At 40.1% G+C, this 12,981-nt stretch overlaps 2 protein-coding genes across 4 annotated transcripts in view; one reads left to right on the top strand and one right to left on the bottom strand.

The window, feature by feature from the left end:
* LOC137783345 (inactive dipeptidyl peptidase 10-like) overlaps nucleotides 1-6,743 on the top strand; it is a 178,335-nt gene extending 171,592 nt beyond the window's left edge. For both annotated transcript variants that reach the window (XM_068573213.1, XM_068573216.1), the window contains exons 25-26: nucleotides 86-159; nucleotides 2,594-6,743. In XM_068573213.1, coding sequence (XP_068429314.1) covers nucleotides 86-159; nucleotides 2,594-2,731 — 212 coding nt within the window. In that variant the 3' untranslated portion in view covers nucleotides 2,732-6,743. The remainder of the gene's footprint in view (nucleotides 1-85; nucleotides 160-2,593) is intronic.
* Nucleotides 5,705-12,981, bottom strand: part of LOC137783346 (inactive dipeptidyl peptidase 10-like) — a 104,317-nt gene continuing 97,040 nt past the window's right edge. Inside the window, exons 23-27 of one of the 2 annotated variants that reach the window (XR_011077323.1) lie at nucleotides 12,829-12,887; nucleotides 10,460-10,532; nucleotides 9,905-9,978; nucleotides 8,154-8,355; nucleotides 5,705-6,227 (exon numbers count right to left, since the gene is read on the bottom strand). Coding sequence is in view for 1 of the 2 variants with exons in the window: in XM_068573217.1 (XP_068429318.1) it covers nucleotides 8,221-8,355; nucleotides 9,905-9,978; nucleotides 10,460-10,532; nucleotides 12,829-12,887 (341 nt within the window). In the remaining variant the exon portion in view is untranslated. Of the gene's footprint in view, nucleotides 8,356-9,904; nucleotides 9,979-10,459; nucleotides 10,533-12,828; nucleotides 12,888-12,981 lie in introns of both variants that reach the window. The other variant, XM_068573217.1, reaches the window with a different exon arrangement.

Here is a 12,981-nt window from a genome sequence, read left to right as displayed (position 1 = left end):
AGAATCTGATTGTCTCGTCTTTTTCCCAGTTAGGATTCATACTGAATCTTGCTGACATGTTGCATTTGTATGTATTTATTCCCAGCCAACATCCACTTCCAGCATACTGCTGAGCTCGTCAAGAACCTTGTGAAAGTTGGAGCAAACTACTCGATGCAGGTGTGTAGAGAGACAGCGCCACCGAGGCCCAACCTTCATGCTGCATTCGTTGAAGCACGATACACACGCATGTATAGTATGACAACACACAGATAAGATAATGCACCTAACACTTTTTGAAAGTGTCCAAATGTGTCAAATCAGCTCAAAAACTCACAGCGGCTGAATGATATGTGCAAATGCTGCTGCTGGGTGTCATCGTCACAAAAATCCAGCGCAGTGAATTGTATGTTTTTCTATAAGAGCTTGAGTTATCACAGGCTGGAGAGAGACAGAGATAGAGTTTGTAAGAGGTCAGAACAGGACAGCAGTCATTTAACGCAGCTTGCACCAACACCAAAGCAATACAACAGGTGAGTACGACAATGATTTACACTGAAAGTGTAATACTCTGGGACCGGAAAGTAAAAACTTCTCTGATGTTGGTGGACGAGGAGCAATCGTGTCATAGGCTGCACAACTTCAGCAATTGTTAGCAAACTCTAATCTTGATTAATTGTGTCTTTCTGAGACAAAGTACTTGGTTTTTTCGATACCAGGTTCCTTAAGGACGAGATCGGGAACATTGGAACCGAGGTCAGGATTTATGTAGGGCAAAGTTCGGTGTAATAAAATTAAAGTCCCTCAACTTTAAATGTCCTGAAATGTCCTCTATTGTAATTGTAGTGAATAGATCACTAACTACAAATGTTTTTTCTTTCTTCAACATTGTAAAGGTGTCAATGTCCTGGAAGAGAAATTGAATTAGTTTTGTTACCTAGTTTTTTTCCTTCTTCATTCATTAGTTATTTTTTCTAAAGTAGGAGGCAAACTAAATGGACTAATACAACTTGAGTTAAAGAATGGCAATGAGAACACTTCATCAATCATATTTACTGAAGTTATGCCCCAGAGACACAATAGAAGCACTTTAGCATAGCTGAATGAAATCTTCTGGCCTTTAATGAAGACACGAGTGGCAACCTTGAAAAACAATTCCAAAGCAACTGATGGGTTGATAGAAACAAGGTTGCAACGCAATTCAGGGAGGCCAACAAAAATGTCTTTCTTGAACCACTTCAGCAGGAAAATGTAAAGCGTGAAAGAGATCATTGACAAATGTACTGGTAGAAGTCTGGAGCTAAATTACTGAAGATCCATATAGTGTCTTGTGGTTGCAAATACATTGATTTAGAAAGTTCCAGATTCCTGTGTTTGAAATTATTATAATTACTTTATTCTCATAAAAATTAAAAAGCAAAAGATGGTGGATATTATTTTTTCAAGTACAAATTTACAACATCTAGTACTTACATTGAACAGGCATTAGTCATTAGAGGATGGTATTTGTCTCATGATTCGGCAATAATAACATAATATAATATCTAAAAAAAAAGAGGACACAATACATCTGATGTAATCCATTGGTCTTACTGAAACTAGCTTATTGGACAAAGGAACGCTTGTAGGATTGACTCACGTACGGCATTTGACACAGTTAACCATGTAATACTTTAAACGTTGTTTCACTATATCTCTAACAACACATTAAATATGATTCAATCATATCTATCGGACCACACCCAGTGTAACACACACTGGGTAGATCAACAAGAGTCTGTACTATGTGAGTACTACAAGGCTCTATATTTGGCCCTTTGTTATTTAGTTTGTACATCAATGGTCTCCCCTATTGTGATGATTTAGAAATTGTGATACATGCAGATGACACAGTCATATACACATAGAGAGGAGAAGACGAACAAGCGGCTGCTAAACTCTCTCAGACAATGGAAAATGTTAAAATTTCCTCATATCTTCTTGTCTTACTTTGAATATTGGGAAACGTGTAACAACGTGTATAAGCACAGACAATATACAAATATTAATGTTAATAGTAAAAATAAATGTAAATTCAATTATTCAACTGTTATTTTGAGTCCTACACATGATACCCCAACAATATAATCACTGTGGTATTCCTAAAATATGCTGGACATCAGTGGGAGGACCTGCCTTATAGGTGCAAAGCAGGTAGAATACACTGGGTTTCAAGAGTTTCTCTGTGGGTTTGTCAATAGAAGTAACACCTTCTACATAACACATCATCAATTGATCCTTTTACCCTGTTATTGGTTTGAGCATGAACTGAACCCTAAGTGGACGTATTAATAGTGACATCACCCGTTGGTTTGTGGACTGCCACTCTGAAGCCTGGGGTACGACGATTCTGCCGTCGCCATCTTGGACTTACGGCCGTCGCCATGTGGTTGTTTTCTTCAACCAATAAACATAAATCACCGTATTTGGAATGCGAAGAAGTGACGTCGTGATGTCGTATCCAGCTATGGCAGACAGCAGCACTGTACAACACTCAGCCAATCCCATATTCCATCTGCAGTGTTTGTGTCCGCAAACTTCAGTCCACTAATGTACCTTACCTTTTACCCACCAGATCTACCCAGACGAGGGCCACTTCCTGTCTCAGCAGAGTCGCCATCACCTCTACGCCACACTGACCAGCTTCTACAGGGATTGTCTGAAGGAAGAGCTGCTACCGCTGCCTGATGAGGAAGAGGAGGAGGAGGAGTAGGCGGGAGGCATTGAGGGCCAGACCTTTGGCAGAGCTTGAAGAATTTAGCTAAAAATCCGTCAAGGCCTTTAACGTTTGGACCAAGTGTTTCGCTGGACATGGACAATGGGTTAGAGCTGCTGATGCTCTTAAAGTGTGTGTGTCTGTATGTGTGCGTATGTGTATGGCATTGTGTGTGCGTCTGCGTATATGAGAGAGAGACAGAACTCCAGTGTGTGACTGTGTGTACATGTGTTGAAAAGATAAGTGAAGGACACAAACAGTGACACTCGCGTAGCCCGGGACTCGAGGCGGGAACTGCCCTCTAGCATTAAGTCATTTCAATTTTGGGACGCTCCGTTTCTCGGCAAAGCGCACGGAAGACCGCCTCCATCTCTCGCAGGCTCTGTGGGCCGCAGTCATCCACAAGTGCATGGTTCTTTTCCCCCACCTCGCGGCTTCACTCATTTTTGCCACGTTAGTCCCGTTTGCGGTAGCACTCGGGAAAGAAAAAAAAAAGAACACAGATGTACACTTTTGATCTCACCTCTCCTTTGGTTGTCGTATTGTCGCACAAGGAAACGCTAGTTCACCGCAAAAGCAGAGCCGATTCCTGCATAAGTGCTACTTCCTGCTAAAAACACACCGCCATCGCCCACCCTGAATGAACAACCGTCTTTATAGGTCACACTTTATTGTGCAGGGGTCTCGTGTAGACATGTACAATGCCTTATGAGGTTCAACATACTGTAATCTTACTCGCTGGCAGCGGTCGTCATCTATTAGCAGTGTCATGTTAACCTATGTCAACTCAGGTCCTCAAGACACAGCACTGCAGTCAGTTTAGTATCAGTTACAACACTACGTGAGCTGTATCATGACTAAGTTATTCTGTCTATATGAAGGTGATGGATATTGGCCGTACAGTAGTTTCAGTTTCAGGCCACACGTCATTAAATCTTCTTTTTTCTTTCTTAAAATTCTCTCATACATTCTTCTAAGATTAAAGAGCTTTCTTGAAGTCGAGAGACGGTTTCCTTTTTCGTGGATATTCTCTTGTTTTAAGAAGATAATAATTAACTGCAGTGGTTATTAACGGCAATGGGTGTACTAAGACGGACAATTTTACAGTGTCAGTAAGGTGTTTGCATGTCTACAGGGAACGTGTCAAGTGTTGTCACATTTTGTACAGTACCAATACAGCAGAGTGTGTACATAAATATATTTTTGAGATGTCAGATCTCATAGATAGTTTAGTCTATGGGGAAGGATTCATTTGACCCGAATGTGTTGTACCATTTTTTTCCTGTTTTCCTTTCAGCTGTTGATTTTTCTTCTTCGGATGGATTTTGTAATGCTTGTTCTTGTTCTTTTTGCTGTTTTAAAAGGGAAAGGGCAGGGGTTGAACTTCTGGGGGTTATTGTGATTGTCCTCTAGTGATGATTATGAATAAAAAAAGACTATGAAAAACAAGGAGTTATGCTGATAAAGAGCAGAGAAGTGAATCAGGTAAATTGTTCCGGCTATATTGATTGTTCTAGATTTCCATGTAAAGTTACTATGAGGAACCTTCAATTGATGTTGACGTTGAAGCCCACTGTGGCCAAAAGTGGTAAGTGTTTTTCAAGCACCGGAATCCCTTTAGAAAACCTCTCATTTTACTGCAGCGGGGTCTGAGTCTGCTGTGATAAGAAGCATTAGTAATAACTGTGTAAAAATAGCTTAATATTTTTTCACCGATCGTCTGGTTTACTCATACAGACGCATCAGTGTTACAGTGAGACTGTTTTAAAACGAGTTCACAGTTCTTCACAGGAACGTTCTTTTGTGTCCTCCCTTCGGGACTCACAGTAGAGAGCAGAGGCATCATCATGGCCTTCGGACTCTTGCACGCCTGCACTCAGTGGCCTCGATGGCTGAGCAGATGTTTTCATCGTCACATACAACTTGTGGTAAAAACGCTCTTCAGTGTACTCCACTTATAACGATGCAAATACATGTAACACACAACCTATAGGCAAACCTGTGTGATGAAAGTAACGTACAATGTAATGGAGCAAACTAGGACGTACAATAAACTCAGATGACATAATAGGTTTAAGTATTTAATATCAAGTAGACCAGAAGACCTTTGTCATGCAATTAAGCAGGGAGCATCATTCCCAGGCTAATAACATCCACTTTCAGTTGAACCAATCAGATTTTGCTACGACCTCTGTGAGCCAAAAATCTCGCTGCTGTCCAAGTTTAAAATGGCTGTCAGCTGTAGTGTCAGTGTCAAGATGACGCAACCCTTCACCCCAGCACACTCATCGTGGCCCCTCCAGTGAGCACATTAGAAGTTCTGCTTAATGACTCACCCAGTAGTGTTCTGGTTTTTAAACCCTCGAGCTCGACCATTCGGCCGTCGCCATCTTGTTCTTTTGGAGCCAGAAGATAGCACAACTTGACGCTGAATGAGACAATGTTAGACGACAAAAATGTTACAATTAACATCCGTGAACTGAAAACGACAGCACCTAATAGCCAAAGACTCTTTATTTTCATTCAGCTTTCCTCTCATGTCAAAATCATTCGTAGTATCATTTATGCATTTCTTCATTTAAGACTCTCCTGATTTTAATTCATTTCAATAAACAACAGCCGGGTTCAAAGCTTTCTTCAGTCTTTAGTTCACCGTTTGAATTCACAGTTCCAAACCTGGATGTAAAGTGTCTCAGTTCTGGAAGTAATTTCATTCTCTTTTCTTTTTTTTATAGGCACAGTAGACACTCAGATTTTTGTTAAAGCGTCATTAGAAAAATAATGCTGCAGCAGTCTGTGGCAACAGTAAGATAATATCTGCCGCTGCTGCCACGGTGCACCATCAGCACTTTTCAATCAAGATTGTGAACGTTATTTTGGCTCCGAATGAAACTCATTGTATTGGTTCGTCCTCTGAGCACAACAGCAAACAATGAAAGGCACAGATGCAAGAAACACTGTCTTGTTGAACAATTTATTTCAGCACATACATATTTTTTCCCAAATACTCAAATGTCAGTATATATAACAGGATCAAGCAAGTGCAGAAGTGTAAGCAGCACAGGATCACGGTCAGAAAATGTTCTGGTTTGCTACGTCCTACTCGAGGGAGGATATGGTGATCTAGTTATGGGCAAAGCACGCTGTACAGAACACAGTAATATTAAAACGTCTTTGTTTTCTGCCCGTTTGAAACACTTTTCACATTCTGGGATGTGAAACGCTGCATGTAACAGTAAAGGATCCAGGCCGTCATGAACATTCAAAAGAACATAGCGGGATGGTGGAAAAAGCATTCAGCTTTGATTGGTCTTATTCATGAAAGGGCTTCCAATCAGTGTTACTGCAGTGTAGTTTCTGATTTGATGCAAATATCAAAGTCATAACTTGGTGTCCATTGGGAATGAACGTCCATACATCTGCTCAGAAATCACCAGAAGTGATGCTTCAGAACTTGTTTTTGAAGTTTTCTTCAGTTCTCCGGTGATCCATGCTGCGAAAGGGAACTGTGAATAGTTAATGTGACTAAGAACCATTATTAATACATGGTACATTAATAGTTGATTACATTTTAGATTATGGTTGTTTGACTGTTAACAAACAATGAAAATGAATAATGATGACTAGCTATTAGTAACGCTATTGTTGTTATTGTATTGTTACACGTTACATCATTGCATTTACTGAAAATAAGTATTTGTGAATGATAACCAAATGATTCATAAACTTTGGTAAAACATCAATAAATGTCACATATAAAGATGGATCAGGTATTTATACAACTTTGTAAATGGTTAATAATTAGTTTATAAACCTTCTATGGCATTACCTGGATGCTATTGTAAAGTTGCAATGGATGATTATAAAATTATGTTAAATGCTTAATACTTTGTAAATCATATATGTTCAATATAGAGACTTAATAATGTGTGAATGGTTAATAATTGGTCCTTGGTCCATCTGTAGATAATCAGATGTAATCAGAAAGTTATTGTTATTGTCACTTCTCAGCGATGATGCAATAGTAAAAAAAGTATTCAAAAAAAAAAAGTATTCATTCCCTTCATTTCACACAAATTGTTGATGAATAACAAATAGTTGTCATCTCAGCATAACTAATGATTAGTAAACATGGTTAGTGGTCATTTCATTGTTTGTTAACTACTTCACTAGACAAGAGCACTGAGTGGAGAGCAGATCTCTGCCGGCTGTGTCTGCAGAGCTCGCTGCTGTTTGGTGTGACTGAATAAATGCAACCTACGACTGTCTGAAACCCCGCCGAGACACCGAGAAGATGTCGTCGGACACAATGTATTCAGATGATTTAAGCGTTGTTGTATGCAGACAGTCGGCTCAAAGTGGTCATATGAATCACTTCATACCTCATGACCTGTCCTTGAGCCGGCAGTCAGAACCGAACACCCACAATAGCATTTACTGCAGCAGTATGCGAGAATAGACACGGACAGATACAGAGGTGCACACTCACGCACACACACACTCACACATACTTACACACACACTTACACACTCACACACACGGACAGAAGCGATTGTATGATCCTCATGGCAGAGACAACAATAAAGATGAATTAACATCATCAGTTTATAGTTCATCTGTGATAATTATTATTAAGTGTTACCCAGAAATGATGGTGTCAATTAGCCAACGTGTAAACTAATAATGGAGCGGCCTCAAAAGAGAAGTGCAGTAGGCTGCCTGTAGATGACATAATGTTTAAGAAGCTTATACAGGGTCCTGTTCTCCTGGCAGTCCCCAACTACTAGCATGCTTCTTATCTGTCGAGATCAGCTAAACTATTTTTTTTTTGGACTTGCACTGAGAGAAAATTAAACAATAGAATGATGACTAGAAATAGATCCAGTCCCAATGGGTCTGAGGTTTTATGCAATGGTTACCTGGATGTGATTAAAACCACCATGTGGCACCAATGAGTTGTGGTGAGGAACCAGTCCACCACTACTGGAGATGCTCAGTGCTGACTAAGTTTCATGTTCATGATCTGATTAGTCCTTGTGGTTAGTCCAGGAACTCTTCGATGCTAGACGGTTGGGAACTCGAGACTGTGATGAGGTAAAGGCACCTGCAGAAGTTGTTTTGCGATATGATCTCCAACGTTAAGTTAAATAGTTTCCTTTGCAGTAAATAGAAATATTCACAGTAGATTACAGCAGTCGGCAAAAACTATACTGTAAAATGGAAAAATACAAGTTTCTTTGATTCCCTGACATTTGTACTCGGTATAAGAAACAAACAAGAAGTCTAATCTGAAACATTGGAGTACAGCAATAATACAACCATCTTTTACACGCGGCAATTATTCATCACAACCCTGTCCATGCTGGTCCTAGCAGATGTAATGCATCGACACACTAAAGCTTTTAGAGATAGACGCACTTCTGGATAACACAGCCTCTCTTTGTTGGCCGGTGACAAACAACTGCTCCAAAAAGTCTTCCACGGGTTAGTCGTACTCTTTGGATTTCTCCGGGACGACAACGTGCTCCTCAAAGCAGAGCCTGAAGAAGGTGAGCACTGAGTTCAGCATGTAGTGTTGGCTCTTGGTGGAGGCCATATCGTGACCTTCGTCCGGGAAGATCTAGGCAGCAGGAAATAGGAAACAAGGTGTCCTTGATTTCAACTTGTAGTGGTAAAAGTACTCAATGAAATGTTCGTTTTGTGAAATGACTTTCTTGCTAAGGGTTAAAGGTTAAAATACATTCTAACTGTCTCTCTGATATCAGCTAATATTAGTACAGCAACCAGATAAAAGTATAGATGATGTTATTTTGAGTGTTGCTGGAACAGCTTTATCGTTAGCAGAGCCTATCTGTTGACTGTATTGGTTTAATCCAAACTCCACTGAAAAAAACAAGCATTTTAAAAGTTGTTTGCTTGCAGGTTTTTATAAATCCATTTGATCTGTTTATTGCAATCAAAACACAGCAAACTGTTTATTTGGGGTTTTTATCGCTGTTGTTACCAGCCGACGCGTGACTCGCTGGATACGGTGATTAACAGCTCAGTGAAATTTGCCTCGTGCCTTCATAAACAGTTGGCACTCTGCCTTTGGTCCCAGCAGACCAGCTGGTACATCAATGCTCAACTAAACTAACTGGCTGCTCCAAACGCACGCATATGCTGTTGATCTTCACAGCTACCTTAAGCGGGCAGAGCACCTTTGAAATGTTTCAATCACAATGCCTCTTCAATACCTGAGCTTTGGAAAAAACTAAACTCTCTTGTACCTACTTCAAAGAATATTGACTTTCCACACATAATGTCGTTGAAGGGTCTCACTTCATCAAAAGGTAGGGGGGCGATTTAAATCAGGAACTATCTGATCCAGAACAGTAAGATGACAAGATTACAAATCAGATCAAACCTTTTTTGTTGAGTTTTTTTTTTTTTCAGATAGAAACATGTCTTGTGAAACTATAAATAGTATTATTTCCTGTCCGTGTCAGGAACATTTCACATGATAGTTTGTCCTGACCCTTTTTGTCATTTATGTCACTATATTCTGCAAGCAGCAGCAAGATTCTCACACACAGCTAAACATATCTAAAATATCTTTCTGAAAACAATTGGTGAGAAATAGAGAATAAAGCGAGGGGATATTGACACTTTGATCTGAGTTTAGGTGCTATGACAGCAGTGAAGTGACTTTAGGAGCACGAGGCAGAGGAAGCAGCAGTTTCTTCACAGGTTGCTTCATGTCCTAGAGGCGGGACCAACGTGTTCTGACTCCCAACTCGTCAGCTAGAGATGACCATGTGCCTCAAACTCTAGGTATCCCTCGAGCACCACTTTTGGGCGTGTCAAGGACGGCGTGTTAATTGTTACACGGATCATTTATTTTCAAAATAAACTTCCGTCTTGACAGGAAGCTAGGTTTAGGAAACACAATCTACTTAGTAAGGGTTTGGAAAGGATTGTGGTTGATGTAACTTTTATTTTGTGAGTACCGACAGAGGTGACAAAATATGTTAACAAAAACTCTAACAATTACAGTATACTGTTGTATTTGGCGATTTAGGAGTGAGATTGTGTTGTCTGGATATTTAAAGCATTAAAGAAAAGAGGGTTGCTTGACACATGATGTTAGTAAAATAAACTAAACTCAGAGAAGAAGCGGCAGCAGTCACCTGGAGAGTGTAGTTAACGTTCGACGCAGACAGCAGTTTGACCAACTCAGCAGAATGCTGGAAATGAACAGTGGCTGAAAAAGAGAGATCAGATACATTAAATGAAAAATTCATCCCAGCTGCAGGACTCATTCCATTACACTTCCACAGTTTGGCGTTTAATGAAAAACTCAACTGTCGAGCCAAAAACCCGTGTTCAGCTCATCACATTTAGCAGCAAGTCAATTCATCACGTGTGTTGTGAGATTCTGTCTGGAGCAGTGATGTTGCTGAGACCAGGTAGCATCAAGTCAGGAATGAGATTGCCACACTGAAGCAACCAATGCACACAAAGAATATGACTGCACATAAACATGTATGTGCATGTGAAATCCCTGACCACGCATTGTTAGCGGTGATACAAATGGAAGAGGAGCAAAAGTAACATTCACAACAAAATAGCACATAGTACATATGTATAGTCAATTTATAGCGGCTAACGTCAGTCTCAAATGGTGCCGGCCTGCAAAGTAACATGTCCACATATCTGCCGTACCTGGTCCTACGTGTACTCACCATCTGCTGTGCCGTGGATGATGCGAAGGTTCAGAGGACTCGGTGCCGTGAGGTTTCTGAGCAGACTGGAAATCTGCCGCAGAGACAGGGAACAGTCAGATGAGCCTCGGTGGACAGAAACACTGAGAGTCTGAACAAGATCTTATTCAAGGTAATCAACAATGTCCAGTCTCCACCCTCACGGACTCACAGACTTAAAGTAAAGTCTGTGAGGGTTTAGTTCTGTCCCGCGGTCGAGTGTTTGAGGATTCTCTGGAAGACATTTAGAGCTTTTCGTAAGTCAGCGTTTCAGCAGACTTTGCCCAAGGGAATTACCCACAATTCATAGCAATGTGGCGTCAAACACCCGGTCTACAAGTAGAAGCATGGAGACGTAAAAAAAACAAAAACAACAACATCATGGTAGATGTGTGCTCAGCCTGGCATATTAAGTTTACACTGAAACATTAAGGATACAAGATGGAAGCAGGAACAGATTCTTTTCATCAAACATTTTATTTTGTCATTTAAGATGTTTTGACAAAAAATGTGTAAATAGATTATTCGATATGTCCTGAAAGATGTTCAGATCAAGGAGTAAAAAAATATTAAATTAATCCACACAAATCTATGTAATATGTTCTAATGTGGTCACGGTATCGTAATATGTTGCAGCAAAGAGCTGTCACATTCATTGTTTCACCATGTCAAGTCTTCACAGCCTCTCACTCACAAAGTTTAGGGGCATGAACAAACAATATCATAAACAAGAGGTTTGTAATGTACAGAAACTAACAAAGCTTTTAGAGACATACATAACATAGAGGCTAGAAGGCACGTCTGTTTCTACTTCTCTTGTATTTTTTAAATAATAGTAATTACAATTACAAACAAAAGACTTAAAAGCAATATATTCCCTTTTCCTATTTATTGTATTATACCAGCAATGATCTTTATAATCCAGAAGTATTCAGAATATTCAGGATAAGGTTTATGTAATGGCCAATATTTAAAATGTCAACACTGCTTTTAACAAATCATCTCTTTTCTTCCGGTTTGGGACAACGGAAAGTTCTGAATACTTTAACACCCATGAGCCCCAGTGGCTGTTGCCATGGAGATGTACCTAGTCAAGGGTGTGAATCTGTGTAATCTTGTGAAAATGCAAAATGAATGGTCATTGTAGTAGAGCTGTCTCACAGCAGACATGTTGACTTGTAGCAGCAGAAGAAGCGCAGGTGTAATGAATCACATCAACAGTCTCAGGTCCATTACGCCTCGCCGGTGAGCCAGCAAGTGCTCAACCGGCTTCCTGAAGCTGGCATGCAGCCATGATTAATGCCATTAGTTACACCTGTGCTGCTCCTGCTATCATGTGGAAGTGTGATAAAGGTCTGTCGGGGACAAAGCCAGACACCAAATCCAGTTTTCCAGATTTATCTGTTGAGTCAGAAACTGAACTGGAACTGAGAGTCTGCTCATGTCTTTACGAAACTGCACGTCAATTAAAAGATGCTATGACTGGCATATGTCGGAGTGACGCGGTTAGCATGGCAACAATGTGTAAACATCTAATGTTTTTTAGAAAACTGTGTTGCAAAAATAAAACAGGCAATCCATGATTGGACTTTCAATATCTCCACAAACAAACAAACACTCAACGATAACAGAAAGCATATTTCTGTGGCGCGATGTGTTCAGATCATGTCAATGTGCACATTCCAAACAGCTACAACCGGTTATGAGCCTTATTAGTCCACATATTTGTATGTGCATTATGAGGTTTTACATAAGAAAAGCTGTATGGAAATGACACAACTCTGTATCATTGATCATGACTGATTTCTACTGTCTGCATCTGTCCAGATATTCACGTAACCGGAAATTGTTTGTGTTTGTCTTAGAACAACATGAAACATGGCCAATACAAGCTGACATAAAAGAACTAAAACATACCTAAGTTAAGCTAATTCCTTAAGAATTCTCTCCATTTATTCTGGTAGCTTGATAGCCAAGCCGACTGGTTTTGTATCCAGATCTCAACCTCTTCTCTTCTCGCCTATTGCATATTGAACCTTCTCTCTATGTGAGACAATAAATGTAACTAGCTGAGAGGGCAATGATTACCACTCTCTCCAATATTTTGGGGATTCCTCTTCACCCAGCCTCTGCACAATACCCCCAGTATTACTGGAATATGACAGCATGTGCTTTGAAAGCTACTGCTTTGTGCTGGAAATAAAAACCAACTCCTGTGTCTCTTTTCATGTTGAATGCTAGAATAAAAGAGTGTTGTTTGCATTCAGGTACAGTGAGTTCAACACTTTCAAAGTCAAACAGAGAGAGGAATGAGCATGCGTTCGAGCTGTTTACAACTATTTGTATCCTACTTGGTATTTGTGATCCTCTTTTGCCGGGGAGCCAAAGTACTTCTCAGTGTAGGCCGACCCTTTAAAAGGATGACAAAAGGAAACAGAGATATTGTGAGTACCGACAGCATTGCTGTTTTAATTCACCCACTATTCATTCAGGACAAGCCTTCC

This window comes from Clinocottus analis, unplaced genomic scaffold, assembly GCF_023055335.1.
Source record: "Clinocottus analis isolate CAN_PGR_092001 unplaced genomic scaffold, fCliAna1.0.p SCAF_12, whole genome shotgun sequence".
NCBI lineage: Eukaryota > Metazoa > Chordata > Actinopteri > Perciformes > Cottidae > Clinocottus > Clinocottus analis.
The sequence above is the reverse complement of the archived record's forward strand: the minus strand, read 5'-3'. Positions and strand labels throughout refer to the sequence as shown.